The sequence below is a fragment of the Aspergillus alliaceus genome (genome assembly GCF_009176365.1).
Source record: "Aspergillus alliaceus strain CBS 536.65 unplaced genomic scaffold BDW43scaffold_38, whole genome shotgun sequence".
Classification (NCBI taxonomy): domain Eukaryota; kingdom Fungi; phylum Ascomycota; class Eurotiomycetes; order Eurotiales; family Aspergillaceae; genus Aspergillus; species Aspergillus alliaceus.
Window position 1 is genome coordinate 15,575 of NW_022474721.1, and position 16,610 is coordinate 32,184.

General features: G+C 49.5%; 9 protein-coding genes across 9 annotated transcripts; 4 read left to right on the forward strand and 5 right to left on the reverse strand.

The window, feature by feature from the left end:
- Window positions 1–1,687: 1,687 nt before the first annotated feature.
- On the forward strand, window positions 1,688–3,224 carry BDW43DRAFT_313463 (uncharacterized protein; the record flags this gene model as incomplete). The annotated part of the gene is made up of 4 exons (XM_032047613.1): window positions 1,688–1,808; window positions 1,870–2,139; window positions 2,188–2,336; window positions 2,388–3,224. 4 exons carry the CDS (start codon window positions 1,688–1,690, stop codon window positions 3,222–3,224), a joined length of 1,377 nt encoding a protein of 458 aa, XP_031897728.1.
- A 1,597-nt stretch (window positions 3,225–4,821) lies between these two features.
- BDW43DRAFT_313464 (bZIP transcription factor) lies at window positions 4,822–5,832 on the reverse strand (the record flags this gene model as incomplete). Its single annotated transcript, XM_032047614.1, has 1 exon — window positions 4,822–5,832. One exon carries the CDS (start codon window positions 5,830–5,832, stop codon window positions 4,822–4,824), a length of 1,011 nt encoding a protein of 336 aa, XP_031897729.1.
- Window positions 5,833–7,630: 1,798 nt separating this feature from the next.
- Window positions 7,631–8,326, forward strand: BDW43DRAFT_320946 (uncharacterized protein; the record flags this gene model as incomplete). Its single annotated transcript, XM_032049212.1, has 2 exons — window positions 7,631–7,648; window positions 7,692–8,326. The coding sequence occupies 2 exons, from the start codon at window positions 7,631–7,633 to the stop codon at window positions 8,214–8,216; spliced, it is 543 nt and encodes a 180-aa protein (XP_031897730.1). The 3' UTR covers window positions 8,217–8,326.
- A 111-nt stretch (window positions 8,327–8,437) lies between these two features.
- On the reverse strand, window positions 8,438–9,237 carry BDW43DRAFT_302012 (uncharacterized protein; the record flags this gene model as incomplete). The annotated part of the gene is made up of 3 exons (XM_032045170.1): window positions 8,438–8,665; window positions 8,723–9,087; window positions 9,144–9,237. 3 exons carry the CDS (start codon window positions 9,235–9,237, stop codon window positions 8,438–8,440), a joined length of 687 nt encoding a protein of 228 aa, XP_031897731.1.
- Window positions 9,238–9,932: 695 nt separating this feature from the next.
- BDW43DRAFT_302013 (uncharacterized protein) lies at window positions 9,933–10,624 on the reverse strand (the record flags this gene model as incomplete). The annotated part of the gene is made up of 2 exons (XM_032045171.1): window positions 9,933–10,014; window positions 10,044–10,624. 2 exons carry the CDS (start codon window positions 10,622–10,624, stop codon window positions 9,933–9,935), a joined length of 663 nt encoding a protein of 220 aa, XP_031897732.1.
- Window positions 10,625–10,931: 307 nt separating this feature from the next.
- BDW43DRAFT_302014 (uncharacterized protein) lies at window positions 10,932–11,373 on the reverse strand (the record flags this gene model as incomplete). The annotated part of the gene is made up of 2 exons (XM_032045172.1): window positions 10,932–11,231; window positions 11,293–11,373. 2 exons carry the CDS (start codon window positions 11,371–11,373, stop codon window positions 10,932–10,934), a joined length of 381 nt encoding a protein of 126 aa, XP_031897733.1.
- A 754-nt stretch (window positions 11,374–12,127) lies between these two features.
- BDW43DRAFT_313468 (uncharacterized protein) lies at window positions 12,128–12,697 on the forward strand (the record flags this gene model as incomplete). The annotated part of the gene is made up of 1 exon (XM_032047615.1): window positions 12,128–12,697. The coding sequence occupies one exon, from the start codon at window positions 12,128–12,130 to the stop codon at window positions 12,695–12,697; it is 570 nt and encodes a 189-aa protein (XP_031897734.1).
- A 314-nt stretch (window positions 12,698–13,011) lies between these two features.
- BDW43DRAFT_283697 (phosphotransferase family protein) lies at window positions 13,012–13,982 on the reverse strand (the record flags this gene model as incomplete). Its single annotated transcript, XM_032042765.1, has 1 exon — window positions 13,012–13,982. A coding segment is annotated over exon 1 (906 nt), but the record flags the coding sequence as incomplete, so codon positions are not given.
- Window positions 13,983–15,626: 1,644 nt separating this feature from the next.
- Window positions 15,627–16,389, forward strand: BDW43DRAFT_320950 (uncharacterized protein; the record flags this gene model as incomplete). The annotated part of the gene is made up of 2 exons (XM_032049213.1): window positions 15,627–15,876; window positions 15,961–16,389. 2 exons carry the CDS (start codon window positions 15,627–15,629, stop codon window positions 16,308–16,310), a joined length of 600 nt encoding a protein of 199 aa, XP_031897736.1. The 3' UTR covers window positions 16,311–16,389.
- Between the last annotated feature and the right edge of the window lie 221 nt (window positions 16,390–16,610).

Sequence of the window (16,610 nt, forward strand, 5' to 3'; positions counted from 1 at the left end):
ACCGGCTAAAGCCTGGCTGAGGCCTTGTGGACCATTGAGAGGCAAACACTTTTATTTACATGATAATTTACAGTGCTCTAAGACTCTAATTAGTGGTATCTTATTTTTCATCCTTTATTGGCTTCTTTTCCCCGTATTTTACAATGATGGGCATGGTGCCTGGTGACTTCCAGATCCCACCAGATTAAGGCTAGCCCTGTATGTTACGACCTAAGACATTCAATGATCGAGAATAATCTGAAATATATGAAACTTCGGGGTTCGAAAGAAAAAGAGTAGCTGTGAAGCCGTCTCCAGGGAAATTGTATAAGATATAAAGGAGGTTGGGACCCGGATCCAGTACATAAAATCAACCATCTATCATTCCATGAATCACAGGCGACGAAAACAACATCTTCTACAGTACTGTTGGTCCCAGTCAAGTCTAACCAATGAGATTCTGGAAGTGCTTTGGATGGACATTGGTCCTTAGAGCCGCGGGGTTAGTCATGGCAGCTGGTGATTATTCTCACAGCTGTGGAAAGGTAAGATTGCGTGATGAGCGATATCTGCTTGCAGACTGCCTTGACTTTAAAGGCAAAGTAATTACGACAGAGTTGGACCTTTCTCTTTGCTACGCGAATGAAGAAGACGGAAGCCTTATTATAAAGGAAGAGTAAGTTAGAAGAATATGAATATTCTCTCCTCCCTTCTTTCAGACACTTTATGATGGTTCTGTTGGCTCTATCTTGACACTGTCATAGCGGCGACGGGTTTGGAGTCAACGGATGTTATAACTGCGATCTAAATGATGGTCACATCCTGAGCTGCATGTGCCCACTTGATGGTACCAAGGATAATAGCCGGGGGAGTACAGTTGATCTTGGTAAGTGATATTAGACTGACAGAAGGGTTCGATTGTTAATGGAGCGATAGATGATGTGATTGAGAATCATGGGGGAGTGCTTGCATGTTCTTCCCCCCGTGGGAATATATCTTTGTTTGAAGATGACTATAAATTGGCAAGGAAGGCATGTAGGGAAAGCAGTACACCGTATTGGGACTTAGAAACAAACTGGTCATAGCCAGGCTGAGAAAGCCCCTCTAATTCACTTTTTTTCATTTTTCGATTGGAACTATGTATCGATAATACTTCCCATCATGCTTTGACCCGGTGTAAGATGGAACAAGGATGGAGGTCAAAATTTCAGCGTCTGTGTTGTAATTCATCAAAAAGAGCATAGTCCCTCGCAGTGGGTCCGGCTTGGCCGAGCGGTCGAATAGGAGGAGCCCCAGCACAATGGAAACATTGGCTCAAGAAAAGCCTTACGGTATTTTATCGCTTCCAGTGCCTTGGCTTGGCGATGAAGGCGACCCATGTGTCTCAGATGGTGAAGTACCAGATGTTATGAAGCCTCATCCTGATCAAAGATAGCAGCGCTCAGAGAGGCACCGAGAGGTCCATTATGGATAGATATATATATACTTCCTTTCTCCACCGTTAGCTCCAGAGACCATCATTGCGCTTGAGCATCACACTTCAAAAACTGTTCACTCTCCCGATCCATCATTAAGATTAACATAGGAGAGTATACACGAGCACACCGTCTCATAAATTATTCTGGGAGAATGGTGCATAGATCCGCTCTCCTACTTTCCCCAGTCATTCATGCGACATGGTGCGAGGCTTGGGTGCAGGTATTTCACCATGGCCATACTGGTCTTGCGGCTTGCTCTCCTATTGACTACTGTCCAGATCAGGGGACTACACGTGCTAGGACCGGAAACCGGCCATATTGGTGGGAGATTGAGCGACTCGCGAGATCTCAGTGAGCTGCTCAACTTGCCGGTGTGGACATGAGTGAGGCGTGAGCTAATCGAAAGAAACAGGCTACCACCCTGTTGATCTCCGAGCACACGGAATCCTCGACCACGACACCTCTGCAACATTTTGCAGGGAGCTCGAAGAGACCTCTCGACAAAGACAATACCTGCTTCGCCTCAAAGCCCCGGCGGGAGCTTTGGTATGCCGTCTTTATTCGTTCGACACAACTGACAGGATCCAACATGGGCTCGTCCGCTGGTATGGGTCACCAGACTCAAAAGCCTCAGACAAGCTGAGCTTAGCGGATGTCCTAAGCTACGGCAAGGACATCAAAGGTAGTACGCACCGCTGATAAGCAGGATGCGAGGCTTATGGACATACAGAGCTGGCTGTCTATCCGCATCGGTCTACCGTTAACTACCAGTGCTCTGACTCCTTCCGAATCCCACATGATACCAAGCCCGCCAGTTTGTATACTATATACTGGATGTGGAACACCACGCAGATTGTGGGGGATGGTTTGGTCTTCCAGGTATTTTCCTGCTCTAAGGTGCACGAAAGGATGAGAGTTTGACCACACCAGTTATACACTTCATGCTTCGATATCGAAATCACTAAGCCTATTCAAGAGCAATCACCCTCGCACGGCGCGGAAAGTCAGCGGTCGGAAACAGGGCGCCAGCCACCCACATCTGCCAACAGCCAACCCGCTCTAGGTGTACCCTCATCTAGCGAGCATCTCCTATCCTCACAGTCCGGAGAGTCCCCCGGCACAGGATCCAGTTCCGTAATTGCATTCAGTACTGAATCGTCTCGTCAAAAATCTAGGGTGAGTGTGGCATCTTCCTCCCAGCCGGGACTGAGGTGGCCGAGTTCAGGAAACAGCAAGATGGGGACGCCCACTCTATCCACTGAGTCCTCTTCATCCATCCTGATATCGCTATCGCTCTCAACTCCGCCGTCTTCGTTGTTACCTCTGGGCATCACAAGTGCCTCCTCATTATCTACTTGTTCACCCACTGCCCCCAGGCCATCCACTCAGATGGTTAGTGTGGGCCTCGGAGAAGCGGTTGAATTCTCGCCACAATCCCTTGATGTCTCAGTCGGAGATACAGTGTGGTTCTACACAGTTGACGCACCCTATGGCTCCTTCGCGATCTACAACACCACTCTTAATGAACCCTGTATCCCCCTTGCACGATTTGGGGATGACGCGCATCGACATGTGCTGATCCGAGTGAATGATACCGCACCTATGTGGTTTCTGGGAAGTCGGAACCAAGAGCTTCTCCATTGTTACCCCCCTGCGCACTTCGCTTTGAACCCAGGGTCTCAGTGGAGTGAATACCATGAGACGATACAGCATTCAGTTGTTCTCACTACCATCACTACCACTGTTGTGTACCCCCAGCCAACTTGACATGAAAAGGCTTCCCAGTAGATCTTCTGAATGATCAGGTTAAATTATTTGTCAGGACCCAAGTGTGCGTGTGGTATTATTGAAAAAACAAGACCTCGGCGTGGAGAAATGCTCTGAAACCATGGCCACCCAAAATTTCAACACGGTTTCCTGCGCAGGCCCCTGTCTGATTGTTGATTACTTCTCGACCCATGTCAGTAATTACCGCTAGTCGGAAGTTTTGTGGTAGAGTCTTCCCATGCAGGTCGGTGGGTCCTTTTTTGTCGGATACTTATAGAGAACCACTCACGCCTATAGGGAGCTATACTTCTCGCTTGGCTAGTCCTTCTCGTCCTTCGCCCTGCACTAAGTGACTACAAGGTAAGCTACTTGTACAAAAGGTTCGAGGGCTCACAAGCTATTCGTTCAAAGTATGAGCGGCATCATCTCTTGGGAATGTCTGCGGTGCAGAAACAGTGCCACGCGTGATTGGCAATGTTCCTTTGTCCCGTATGGCTTGTGTGCGCAGATGGCGGCTTCATCCTCTCGAGTGTTGCGGAATAAACGGCGAACTTATATCTCAACTTTGTGTGAGGAGTGCTCTGAAGGACTGTCAGAAAACGAACAACGGAGACATATCGACAAGCTTCATACGTCAGAGTATCGTGAGCCCAAACCATGGAGGACTCAGGTGTGGGAAGTTCGACATACGTTCTCCGAGTGCAAGAAGATCATGGACAGTGTGGACGTGAAGCTTCACATTACTCTTATGGCTGGTTTGTCTTACTGAGTGGACTTGTTGACGGGCACAGTCGGTCTCCTTTGTACGTTACTATCCGTCGTCCGTCGGCTAAGTAGACCCCTTTGACAAACCCGCAGATTTCGGTCAATTGAGCAATAGTAGAGATTCCAACGGCCGTAGGGTAAGGACAGAAGTCAGGCTGGGACACGGGTTGGTAGGTCTGGCACATGGCTGATATCGCCCGCGGGACCTGGGTGAACAGATCTGGGGATGGGCAAAAGCTAGATGATTTGGCTCGAACCATATGCACAAAGCCATTTGTCAAGCAATCAAAATTATACATATAATATGCACAACGCTATTGTATAATACGTTCTACATGTCAACCAGCTCAGAAGAAATCTGCTCGCCCAGCTCTGTAGCATGATGGGGATATTACGATCACTCTCGCTTAAACACCAACAGATTATGCAGAAGATCGTGTTCAGCTTAATATTATAGAAACAGAGAATATAGATCGCAGAAGCAAACATAAATGATTATGCGAACAACAGACGCAAAGCAGATTCAACGACAAGAACCTGCGCAGGAAGAAAACTTTTAGCGGGTAATTGGTTTAACCTCAATGCTATCGCACATGGTGGACTTATAGAATGGATTAATGACCTCTTGTTTCAAAGGGTTCCCCATGGAAGGGCCCTGTACGGCAGGTGTAGGCCCAACGTCGTCTGTCCACCAAGCCTTTCCATGCTATGCCGCCTCTGTGACTGTGCGATCCTTCTGGACGTGCTCATCAAACAAGCCCATATACCTGTGTTTTTATACCAGATCGTCAGCTAGAGAACAGCGCTCCGTATTCGGTTGCCTCGCCGAACATTATGACGGCGCGGAGCGCCACGGCCCCAGGGAACGTGTCGGCGGGACGGGCTGGCCTGCCAGTATCTCGGCTGGCTGATACAAAGACACAGGCGCGAGCTCCCCCGCAGGGTTACGGCCATTCTCCAGCGACGAGCAGAATGCCTTGTTGGACTGCTGGGATGATGCGGGCCGGGCCGGAAGCTGGTTGGCGGGATCCAGTCGAGCAATATGCTCGCGGTAGGAATCACACTCTGCTCGGTAAAAGTCGCGCTCTTGCTGCAACGCCTGGATCTCCTGCGCCTGCCGTTGCAGGGCGTCCAACTGCATTCTGATCTCGCACTGCTGGGCTGTGATCTTCTGCTCTATCTGCATCTCGTTTCGCTTCCGGTTGCGGTACCGCCGCGACGAATCTTTGCTGGCCTTGCGCTTCTTCGCCTTACTGGACAATCCCGACTTCAGGTCTAGAATACACGGGATCATCCCAAGTAGCGGCGGGTTCTCGGGCAGCGGATTCTCAGGCGGTGCGGTTACCCCTGTCCATGGTGTCTCTTCCCTCGAGATTCTCCCACTCACGATCCCAGGGGATGCGTGGGCCAGGTCCATTATTTTGAACGGTGGATGAGGGTTCCCGGGGTCAGAGATAGCTGGAGAGGACCGTTTGAAGCGGCTGTACGTTGAGATACACGTCGGAGGGATAATATCTTGGGAATGTGGGTTCGGTCTAGAATTTGGCGTGGGCTGAAAGCCGACTGGCACGCATGGCACACTTCCCGAAAATGGCTTGGACGCCGTGGGTGCTATATACGTTCTCTCTGGCGACGGCCCAGGCCGTGACACCTCAGTGAGAGGTGATTGGGATGCAATACACTCCCAGGAAGCAGGTACACCAGGGCCTACCAGTCGGGTAGGTGACGACGAGGCGGGATAGGATGGAGTCGGTAATGGTAGACGCCTGGTTGCCAGTAAAGACGAGTCTTGGTGGGAGAGAAAGTGCATCGGCGTTGAGTCTGCTGCGTTTTTGGGCGCCATAGCTGCTGCCGTGGAAGTTTAACGACATAAAGATAGGATGGACTTGGATAGCCCAATGCTGTGACGAAGCCGCGATATATACTCCGGATTCCTTTGTTGGACGTTGTGCTTAGCTGAGTTGTAAGTTCGTGGCGAGGCGAGTGCAGCGCTCCGGACGCTGAATGTTGGCTTGCGAGATCGAAAATTGCTAGGTATGGCTAATATCTGTCATGCCTGCAGCGTAGGCTGGATCCGAAAAACCAATTTGGAGAGAGAGAAAAATTTGTTTGGGTGTGTCTGTAAAGATAGATCTCTTCCAAGGGGGCCCATCCATATATACCGTTGTGTACTAGTCCCGGGCAGTGGGAGAAAGCGCCCACCCAGCTTAGTCTCTCACCATCAGCTCAGGAAGAGACAGCCTGATGCAGGCACCAACGAGGGGTCTACGCCACGAACCTAGAAGGAGAGTCTAGATCTTTCGCTACGGACGACGGCATGGATAGCTTGGTGCACTCTTTTGGACCGCATTATTTCCTCCTGCCAAAGCGCCACGACTGACCACAGTTCCTTAAGAACAAAGAGAGACAGATCTCCCACCATGGTGACTCCAGGATGTTAGTTTTCTTGATCGGATGTAAGGTTAGGTGAGCTCATTCTGAACATATCCTTTGAAGACAATTGAAGTTCCTGAGCTGACGGGGAATAATATGCGCCTTATAAACCTCAGCAGTGAACTAGGGAACCTCTCTACCTGGACCGTACATGGTTACCTACTTCAACAAGGCTCGAATATCTCGCGCCGTCATATGCGGAATCCATTGTGACTATTCTGCGTGTGGCTTGCATTAGATCACTCGCCTGAGCCCCCCGTCTCCAGCCTTGTGCGTCCAGTTTCACTATTGACCCGCATGGCGCTTCATCCAATCTGTTCGTCCTCCGAGGCCAACATGCGTACGCACACTGCAGGGGGTGAGGGCATCGGCGCCCAATTCAGGAGGCAGCCAAGCCGAGGCCCTGTTACAGTACGCCAAAATACGTCCAAAGTGGGGCTCAGCACACACGGGTACTCCTGTCCGCAAACCACGAGAGAAGCATGTACAACAATCAAACACGTCATGCCGACTGAGCGCTATCGGTGTCTTTTCGAGTCTCTGCGTCGGATCCGGGATGCGATGATCCGCATATCCTCTCATTCGCCGTAAGCACTTGGCGGCTTTTCGTGTGGCCTTCCCCCCCTCACTACTTACCAACCCTCGGATTCGTTGCATGTATACATCACTTGAATCTAGAGCATGGGCACATTCCAATGTGCAAACAGATTCTGATCACTGAGAGGCTGATCTCTGATACATTCACCTCTTATGGAAGGGAAAGATACTGGAGCTAGCTACATCTGCCTCCAAGATTGGGAGGCCGGTGCTCACCATCCAACGCACAGTGAAACCATCATGCTCTGCTGGTATTACACGTTGTCCGATAGAGCGACTAGTACCCGATTTGCCAGGCAATATGAGTCACGTCATTGCTCTGAACCTGTTCTCCTTTTGGTCGATCCGTATATTTCAGTACACCAAAATATGTTGGAAGTGGAGACAGTGTCAGACACGGCATGTCGGTCCAGAAAATCCGCCCCTTGTAGGAGAATATGGCACTCCCTCGTGAATGCTTGCCCTTTTCTGCCCCTGAGCCATAGGCAAGGGAAGAAGTTCCCCAAGCTCGGCAAGATGCTGCATCCATAAATGGACTCTGCCGCTCCCAAACCTGCGATGGAGGGACTGTTCTCTAACACATTCTCATTGCAATCCGAGGACTGGACAAAATGCGTTCGACGGCCAAGGTTGGTTCCCCGTCTGTTCCCGAGCTTCCTACGACGCTAACAGTGGCAGCTCCCGATTCCATTACACCGCTCCATTCTTCGCGTCGCCGCCCAGCCGGCCTTGAAGGGCATCCAGGCACGATGTCTTGGCGTGCTCTGTTTTGAGTGCCAGGATACGGTAGAGTTCCTGAATCACAGTGCCCGATCGCTTGTGCGCGTATTTTGTGATCTTCTGATAGACGATTTCCGTGAAAGCGTCATGGTCCGACTCGACACCCACGGGATCTTCGAGGACTACGCCAACTTTTTCTTGGATAAGCTCAGTGACGATGCCCTTCTCATCTTTTCTCTGGTTACTTGGCACTTCGATGCTTCGCTACGCAATTTTCCGACGACACTCTTGCCTCCCTCGTCTCTTCTGCTGTATTTCATTATATCGAGAAACGACGAAGAACTGTGCGAGATCCTATGGAACGGCTATACCCACTCTTCAGGCCGCGAAACATCGTTGGAGGTTTTCACAACAAAGTTTAAGAGGCTTATTGGTCTTATGACGGAGGGATTTCTTCGTTTTCTTTGTCCTCCCTAGGGAAGTATAGTCCGTTAATTGTACCATATCCCTGGCAAGCATACGTCATCCAAACGAGCACACTCTCATTTCGTCTTTCATATTCAACTAGCTCTGAGCGAAACTGAAGATCTTCCTGTCGTATGTCGGCTACGCGACGTGAGCCTCATGACAGATAGCCGTTGGAACCCCTCAGCGATCGTAATCCGGGAAAAGTTCATGACCGAGAGGAGTTGTCTTTCTCACTCGGGGTCTTTCCCAGCGACCATACCAGGTGGACGAGTTATCAAAAGGATAAGGCCAGCCGACAAGGCAGTCTGGCGACCAACCCAGATGGACTTGGCTGATCCAATTTCTTGTTGGCCAATTTTACCCACTCTATTTACCCGCAGAACTGTGCAGATACCCTGGGCAAAGTTATATGGAGTGGTGGTTTCTTTGTAGGTGCGGAGGAGAGTGAACGTTCCAATCTTCGTGGTACGTACGGTCAGTTTGAGAACAGTCCACGGTGGACATACCAGACTTACACCTTTGTATAGCAGATCCCGCACTGGAATAAGGGGAAGGTCAATCTCCGTGGTAGGAAAGACAACTCCTGAATTATTTATCTGGCTGTCAACCTTGTCTGGGATGGGCAGCGCGCCATATAACCAACTTTCCATCTGGGGGATCAGTGCGATGATTCTTGCTTCCACTTCCTCGTTATCAAGAAACTGCAGATGTGTACGATTGTCCGGCACTGTAAAAGCACATAGCCCAGGCTCTACTTCACTGTCACTGCAGTGCACGCCTCGCGGCTCTTTGTCCGAGTAGACGGGAGCAGTGTAGTTTAGTTGATGACCAGAAGCGATCCCACGTGAGCCGAGATGTTCTGATGGCGAATAGAGTCGGCCTGGAAGGGAAAATGTCAGCGCGTCAGCTCAGTGTTTCAGATCAGGGAGGCATTACTAGGCTCTAGTCTAATACCCTCATCAGTGAATCTCTGCGATTCCGCACGGTTATGCTCAAGCACGTACTGCCACTTGAAACAATGGTGACCCATAGGCAGCTCCTCGGGCCGTATCGATGCCCCAAGAGCTAAATTATAGCAAGTGAGGAAGTTTCGAAAGTTGGTCTTTCTTTGATCGAGCCCCTGATGGATTGGGTCTCTCTTCTTGTTTCGGAAATGCGCATACAGGACATCCGAGCGAGGGAACCCGCGAAGGCATTGGGGGCAAACAAGATCGATCGGGGAATTTTGCACAATTCTTAGAAGAGTGTTATATTTTATTGTAAGAGTGTGAAACTGTCTTTCCAGTTCAGACATGTTAGAGACAAGCAAGCAGATATGATATCAAGCTGGTTGAAGAAAGATAAGATCAGATCTCCCGCCTGGTGGGGTGACGGGACGCTTCGGCCCGAACACTTCCACCAATGAATGTAACAAGGTCTCTCAGCTCAACCTACATAGCACCGAACTTTCCTACCCGGGTGATCTTCGACGGGTTATTCGACAACGGGAAAGGGAAAAACGCGTTCAGAAGGAAAGACAAGCAAGACTTTGTTCGACATCCTAGCTCCTCACCCAGTGAATCCAAGTCATGCTCCTCCCGCTATCACCAAGTTTCGAGAAGCCGTACAGCAGCCTACAAGACAGTCGTCAGCAGAGATATAAATCCTAAAGCCTTTCACGATTACTAACCTTCCAGCTGGCATAGTGCGGCATACCTGTTGATGGACAATCGTGATCGGATATACTCAATGTTGACTTCCAGTGTTCTCTGCGTAGTGCTCGACCACAAAGTTAACCTCAAAACAGTGCGAGTTTGGAGGGATATATCTTCGACAGCTATGGATGTTCTGACGGACTGGCGGTAGCAGGTAAGAAAATCTTCCATATCCCATTGCTTCCTCGACGTTCTTTTCGCCAGCCCTGCATGCATTTCCATCTCCCATTGTTCCTTTGCAGTTATCTCCGCCGGCCGTGCATGAGTATCTTCTCCCTGCTTCCGGAAGTGGTCGTATAAAACGGCGGGTCGAGGAAAGCCTTCGAGGCATATGGGGCAGACAAAATCAATGTACGAGACTTGGATAATTTTCTTCAGAGTCTCTACCCTCCTTTGCAGGCTAGCCCTTGCGTGCGGGAAGGAATGGTAATGTTCGACCACAAAGTTAACACTAAAACAGTCTGGGGCTGGGGGGATGTCTGCGGCGGCCACTGATGTATTGACTGACTGTCGGTAATAGACGAGAAATTCTTCCGCGTCGGTTCGTTCCTTCAAGTCTCCCTTGCGCAGCCATGCATGCGTATCATCCCTCTGCTCGGAGATGTGGCGATTTAGAAGGTCCTCTCGAGGAAATAATTTAAAGCATGGGGGACAAATGTAGCGATGAGGTGAGTTCCGGATAATTGACTTGAGCGTCTCTTTTTCCCTTTGCAAGCTAGCCATGATGTGTTCGATGAGAGAAGGACAGCGGTTCAGGTTTGAACCATTTCATTAGAGATCTGGACGGTTATATACTACGCAGCTCATATGAGCTGCTGCTGTGCTGGTCAGAACAATTTTTACCCCCTATCATATACTACAAAGTACGTTGAGTCTTACAAGCAATCCGACTGTTTGATCCTCAATAACTACTACAGAAGGAACAACATCCCTGAACAGTCCAACTCTCTTGCATGCTGTCAACAGCCTCGAGCTAATGCACAACGCGAGTACACCGAAGCCAATGGATCCTGCCAAGTTGCGTCTCGGCTCATTCAAGAACGCTGGGGTAACCGGCAGGTTTACCGGAGGAAATGCGGCGCCGGTTGTTTCTTGCTTGCTGTCGAAGTCGATCCAATTTTCGTTTGTCGAATATTCCTACGTGAAGAAATGCTGCTATCCGATCCAATTCACTGCAGCTCCATCCAGCCTCGACTACTGCAGATGTCGCTTCTGACCCAATTGATTTGTACTCGCTCCAAGGGTAGCGGTCGAGGACGAAGTTGCGCCGGAACGTTACCACCAGGTCATCTACTCCCATAGCCCTTTCCGCGTCCAAGAAAAATATGGACTGAAGTTTTGTTTTTTTTTTTTAGTTAGCGTAACGGATACAGAGCGGACAGGTTGCTGACCTCCTGCTTTTGGATGTTCCTTGAGCTTGGAGCTATCCATTGTCTAATCCAGAACGGAACGAAGCCGGCGAAGCACTCCATCGTTCAAAATGGTTGAACGTAGCGCGGAAGGTTTGTAGATGCAGGGTAAGAGCCCTGTACACTTGTAGAGCGACCTGTAGGCTTGTCTGCGACTAATACTTGGTTCCGATTTATGTGCTTATTATATACAATGAAACCATCTGACTTGATCGAAAGTGAGGTCTATATCCACGCCGGCCGCTTGTAAGACTTTATCCAAACCTGCTACCAATTTGGGGCCTTATACAGATTCAGATATGACAAGGGCTGGATTGCGCGAGCAGTTGGGGAGCAGTTGGTAACCAATAAGCAAAAAGTTGGTGAGCAATTGGCTGAGAGTTGGTAGGAGTTGGAGGGGCAGTTGGGGGGCAGTTGGGGGGTATTTTGGGCCTTTTTTGGAGGTAGCTAGGGCTTAGTTTGGCCGGATATGGGACCAATATGGCGTCCTTTTGACAGGTTTGCACCGTCAATGCCCATCCACTAACGCCCGTGCGTAGTACGCGCCGAGTACATTTGTTACCAGCCATTCGAGGCCAAAGCGCCGTCGAACCTCGTCACATCCGCATACGCGCCGAGATTGGGCGAGGTCAAGGAAATATACTATCACATCTCAGCGGCAAAACTGGCCCGTCACAAGGCGAAAATATGATATTTCGGGTGAGCATGGACATAAATGCTTTGCAAATCCTCTTTTTCGTCTACAAGAACAGAACTCTCCATATTCTCTCAAATCACCAGATACTGTCTAATAGATTCATCTACGCCATCACCTAGAATGTCGAAGGCCTCCGCTCCTGGTACTGCTAGCCGCACAGTGAGTGCCCGTGAAAGAGCTCTTGCAATTAGAAAAGCGCAAGAAGACGCACTGGCTCGCCTGCCTCTCAATACCCTATACATCGTCCTCTGGATACGATCAGATCCACCCCAACCGAACGACTTTCACTGGGGCTACTACTCCCACACAAGCCCGCAAGGTGGACTGAAGTACCATATGAGAAACTTGGGTGCTGGGTGGATACCAGACCATGGCTCAACTGGTGGTGTATTCAAATCCAATTTTCTGTGTGTTCTTATTCAGATCGCAAGCGTTCCTCCAGCGAAGCACAGCCAGCTTGACCAAGTCATGAGGTCTCGCGATCGAGATGTCAATTCTATTCCTGGTGTCACATGCCGTGTCTGGTTGGTGGTGGTCATCTTGCAAGCGTTGATTCAGGCCGGAGTAGTCCGTTGTAGCAGTGTTGAAGCATTGCAACAGGAGTGCATGGCTTTCGGAAATCAATACAGCGCTGGTGCTGCAACCAATACCCAGCCGCGGCCCGTTGTCAGATCGCGGATGTGTCTTTGAGCGGGGGTAATGAGCAAGCCAGCCTCCTAACATCTGTCTGAGCACCATCTGTCGTTCGTTATGGTATGCCTGAGCTCTTGCTGCTTTTTGTTATTGTTCACCTTGTCCCTCGTTTGGTTTGTTCAACACCGGTGCTCTTGGATAAATGGGTATGTTGAGCTTTGTCTGCCTTGCCATGAGTTAGCTATCTACGATTAGTACATATCATTCTTTCGAATAACCAGCCGTTATATTTATTCAAGGATTCGGTTTTAAACAGAAACTTGAAGCTACAATGATTCATGTCTACATCATTGAACCATTAGATTGCTATGTATGAGTCGACCGTTAGAAGGTTAAGGGCGATGTCTGAAGCCAGTTCACCCAAGTATCGGTCACCTCCCATCCAAGAGGCCACTTGAAACCACCAGCTACCTTTGCCAAACCGCATTGCTGTTGTGTATTCCCAGTATTCCGGATACCACCCAGCAGATTCCCAATCCAAGAACCCAGATAGATGCCCATCGTCGCCGACTAAAATATTGTGAGCTTTGAAGTCCCCGTGGGTGAATGTAATCCGATAATCACGTTGCTTGAGCTTTTTTGCACGCGCTAGGGTGTCCTCGTATTCAACCATAGTTTTAAAGCCATGAGGTGAAGCGGGCGAAATCAAATATTCAAGAAGTTGCGTGTGATCGGTGAAGGGCCCCATTATATGTCCAGGGACCCGCGGACTCCGCAGAGGCGTTCCGATAGGGGAGCAGATGGAATGGTGGTTAGGTGGGAGCCACGAACGCATTGAACGCACACATTTGTTGAGTTCCTCTAGCCATGGTTCTTCTAGGTCGACCTGCAGCTCATCATACGAATTTTCCAGGGTAACTCCAGGCAGCCTGGTCATCAAGATCGATATCTTCCTGTTGAATGGAGCCTTTAGATGTTCGCCGTAATTTAGTACCCTGGGAACAGGAATTCCGGCGGCACCTGCCATTTGCATTGAAACCACTTCTTCAATGCTGGTCCGATCTGTCCATTTCATGACGAGTCCAAACGGCAATTGGACGATATTGGCGTTGAATGTGATTCCGAACCAGGAGCAATACCGCTGGGAAAAGTAGTAAAGAGACTTGTGCACAACGCCCCATGCTACCCTGACATTCCTGCTGGAAATATGGGGCAAGGGCGGTGTTGTCTCCGAAATTGTAGACGGCGTTGGTCGTGGCCAGGTAAAGTCCGGCCGTAAGATGGCGGGAATGAAAGAGTCAAACATTTTCCACATGACAGAAGACCGTCGGGCGGATATAGGTCGATACGTGTCTGTAGGTGGGAGGTATAAAGAGTCGCGTTTCCTGGCCCGAAAGAAGCACAATGTCAGAGATCATGATTGTCCCACGTGACCACATGGAGTGTGTTTATTGATTGTTACGTCAGCCCCAGCTTACCCCCAGAAGCCCAGGCAGATGTTCACAATCGATCAGCAGGACCGACCACATCTTCTCCCTCACTGCGTCAAAACCCTTTCTCGCCAAATTGGAAGCGAAGAAAACATGGCCACCCCTTCTATACTGTTGCAAACGAAGCAAAATGGCTTGTTTGCCTCCGACCGCGGATACTCTGATGTTTGAGATCAAGATCTGCTCGCTCTGGTCGAACTTTGTCGAAAGACAACGGAATCGATGGAAGCAGAGTTGGTGAAGAGACAAATCTGGATAAATTCTAAGGTATCGACTGTTGTCGATGAAAGCCTCTCCCATTTTTGCCTGTGGGATACCCTGGCAGAAACGGTCGAGGCCACCAAACATCTCGAGCGGCGCCTGTTCGTCCTGCTCCCGAACTAAGTGACGACGCATCAAAGCCTTTGTCCCTAGAAGGCTTGACTTCACCAAATGTTTGCCGAAAGTCTGCTGCAGGTATCCCATCACCTGCTTACAGAAGTTGCCTTTGCTTTCGAAGACCTTGTTCACAAAACCAACCTAAGCCAACTTACTGACAGGAACCTTTCTGCCAAGAAGGAGTGCCTCATTTGCTCTCCCTTGACCTATCCGCTGTACAAAGGCGACACTAGAGCTGTCCTCAGCAACGAGACTGAGAGAGGTGAAAGGAGTTATCAGCCAAGTATCAGATACTGTGTAGATAAAATCCGAGCTTTCCTATAGCCAGCAGCGATATCTCCTACAAAATCGGCCATGCCAAATTATATTTAAGAATATATAATATTATCTACAAGTGAAGCACGGTACCCGTGCCAGTACAGAATAACGGGGTTCTCTGAACTGTATCCCGCACATGATACAGCCGGGTCGCTAAAAATTCCATATATACCGACACATGTATACACTATGCCTGTGACAACGTCGTTGGCTCAACATGTAACGCAAGCGGAAGGCTTTGATTACATCCACACTGCCTCCCCTGATCAGTTTCAGAGCAGCAGCAACAGAGAGGCAGCGTCCGGTTCCATTGACCGACTCCCTCCGCTTGGAAAGCCGGAATGGCGCCGCATGAACTTTGCACCAACTGAGTCAACATACGAAGAACCCCATGCCGCCAGAGTACTGTATATTTACAAGGTACCTTCCCTACCTGGGAAGGCACCCAGATGGACTTGAGTGTCGGCTTAGTATCTAGTCCATGTGACCTTACCCAGACCCATAACCTTAATCTTTTGCCATTCATCTCTCACAACCTGACCTTCTTCTACCGAACCTCTCTACGACTTCCCATCGCCCTCGCTTCTTCAATCCGGCAAAATGGCAGATTCCGAAGCCAAGAACCCCTTCAAGAATTCCCAGAGTGGTACCTCTTTCAGCTATCTGAATGTCTTGAGGATCACCGTATTAAACACTGTATCACTGGCGACACTATCCTCACGAATCCCGGTCACCCGCCGGTAATTTGTCAACTTTATCTTGTGGTCGCGGATGAGCAACCTAAAGATGCTTTTGCTATCATGCTACAGCAAGGACTTGAGCAAAGCCAAGAATCCGCTGCCTATATAGACCGGGACGCGACAGTTGCTCCTCTAGGCTGGCCAGCATACACACTAAAGAGGCCTTTTGTATGTTTACTCGCCCCCGGGGTCTCCCTTATTCCCTCCAGTTTCTGGCATATGGACCTCTCAGAAGCGAGTCTCTCGCAAAATATATTCTTACATCCCACTACGCGATGCCGATTTCCATTGCGGCTATTTTACCTAGACGGTATGGGTTATGTCCTAGATGCCCCTACTCAGTCCTCCCTAGCTTTAATAATAATATTATTTCATACTAACCCTCAACACCTAGCTCTGATCAATGCCCTTGTTGAATCTACATTGAGACCTGGCTACAACACACGTATCCATGGGTACCTTGACATGCAGTATCACTATTTAGTCGACTGGCTCTCTTCACTTTCCCCGGGTACTCTTCTTAAGCTGCCACCGGGTAATAAATTCTTTGTTGACTTATATGGCACACCACTTCCTCCGGCAACCCGGCAAAGAGTCTGTTTGAACCGGCAGCGGATTCAACTAGGCCTACTAATTGTGGAAGACGCCTGGGGTTCAATGCCGACAAAGCTTATCAAGACCTTAAAGAAGATTGAGGCAGAGAGGATGGATAGGATGCGGCGCAAGGCTACGATCCATAGCTGAAGTGGGCTAGAAAGCCCGAAAAGACACTTCATAAGCCTATGTACTACAACGATCCTAAGAATAATGGGGTGGATTGGCCGGAATCATCGTCTAAATCGACACTACTCTTCTTGGAGGTATCGTCATCGGACAAACTAGGCCGCGAAGGGCGACGCATGGCGAGCAGATGTCAGGTGGACTATAGAAAAAGGTAAAAGAAACGGGATGGAGAACAAGGCAGTAAACGATCAAAGTGAATATCGATTTTACTTGACGGGCGAAAGATTCCATGAAGAGACAGGCGTGAGGATGAGAAAGGCG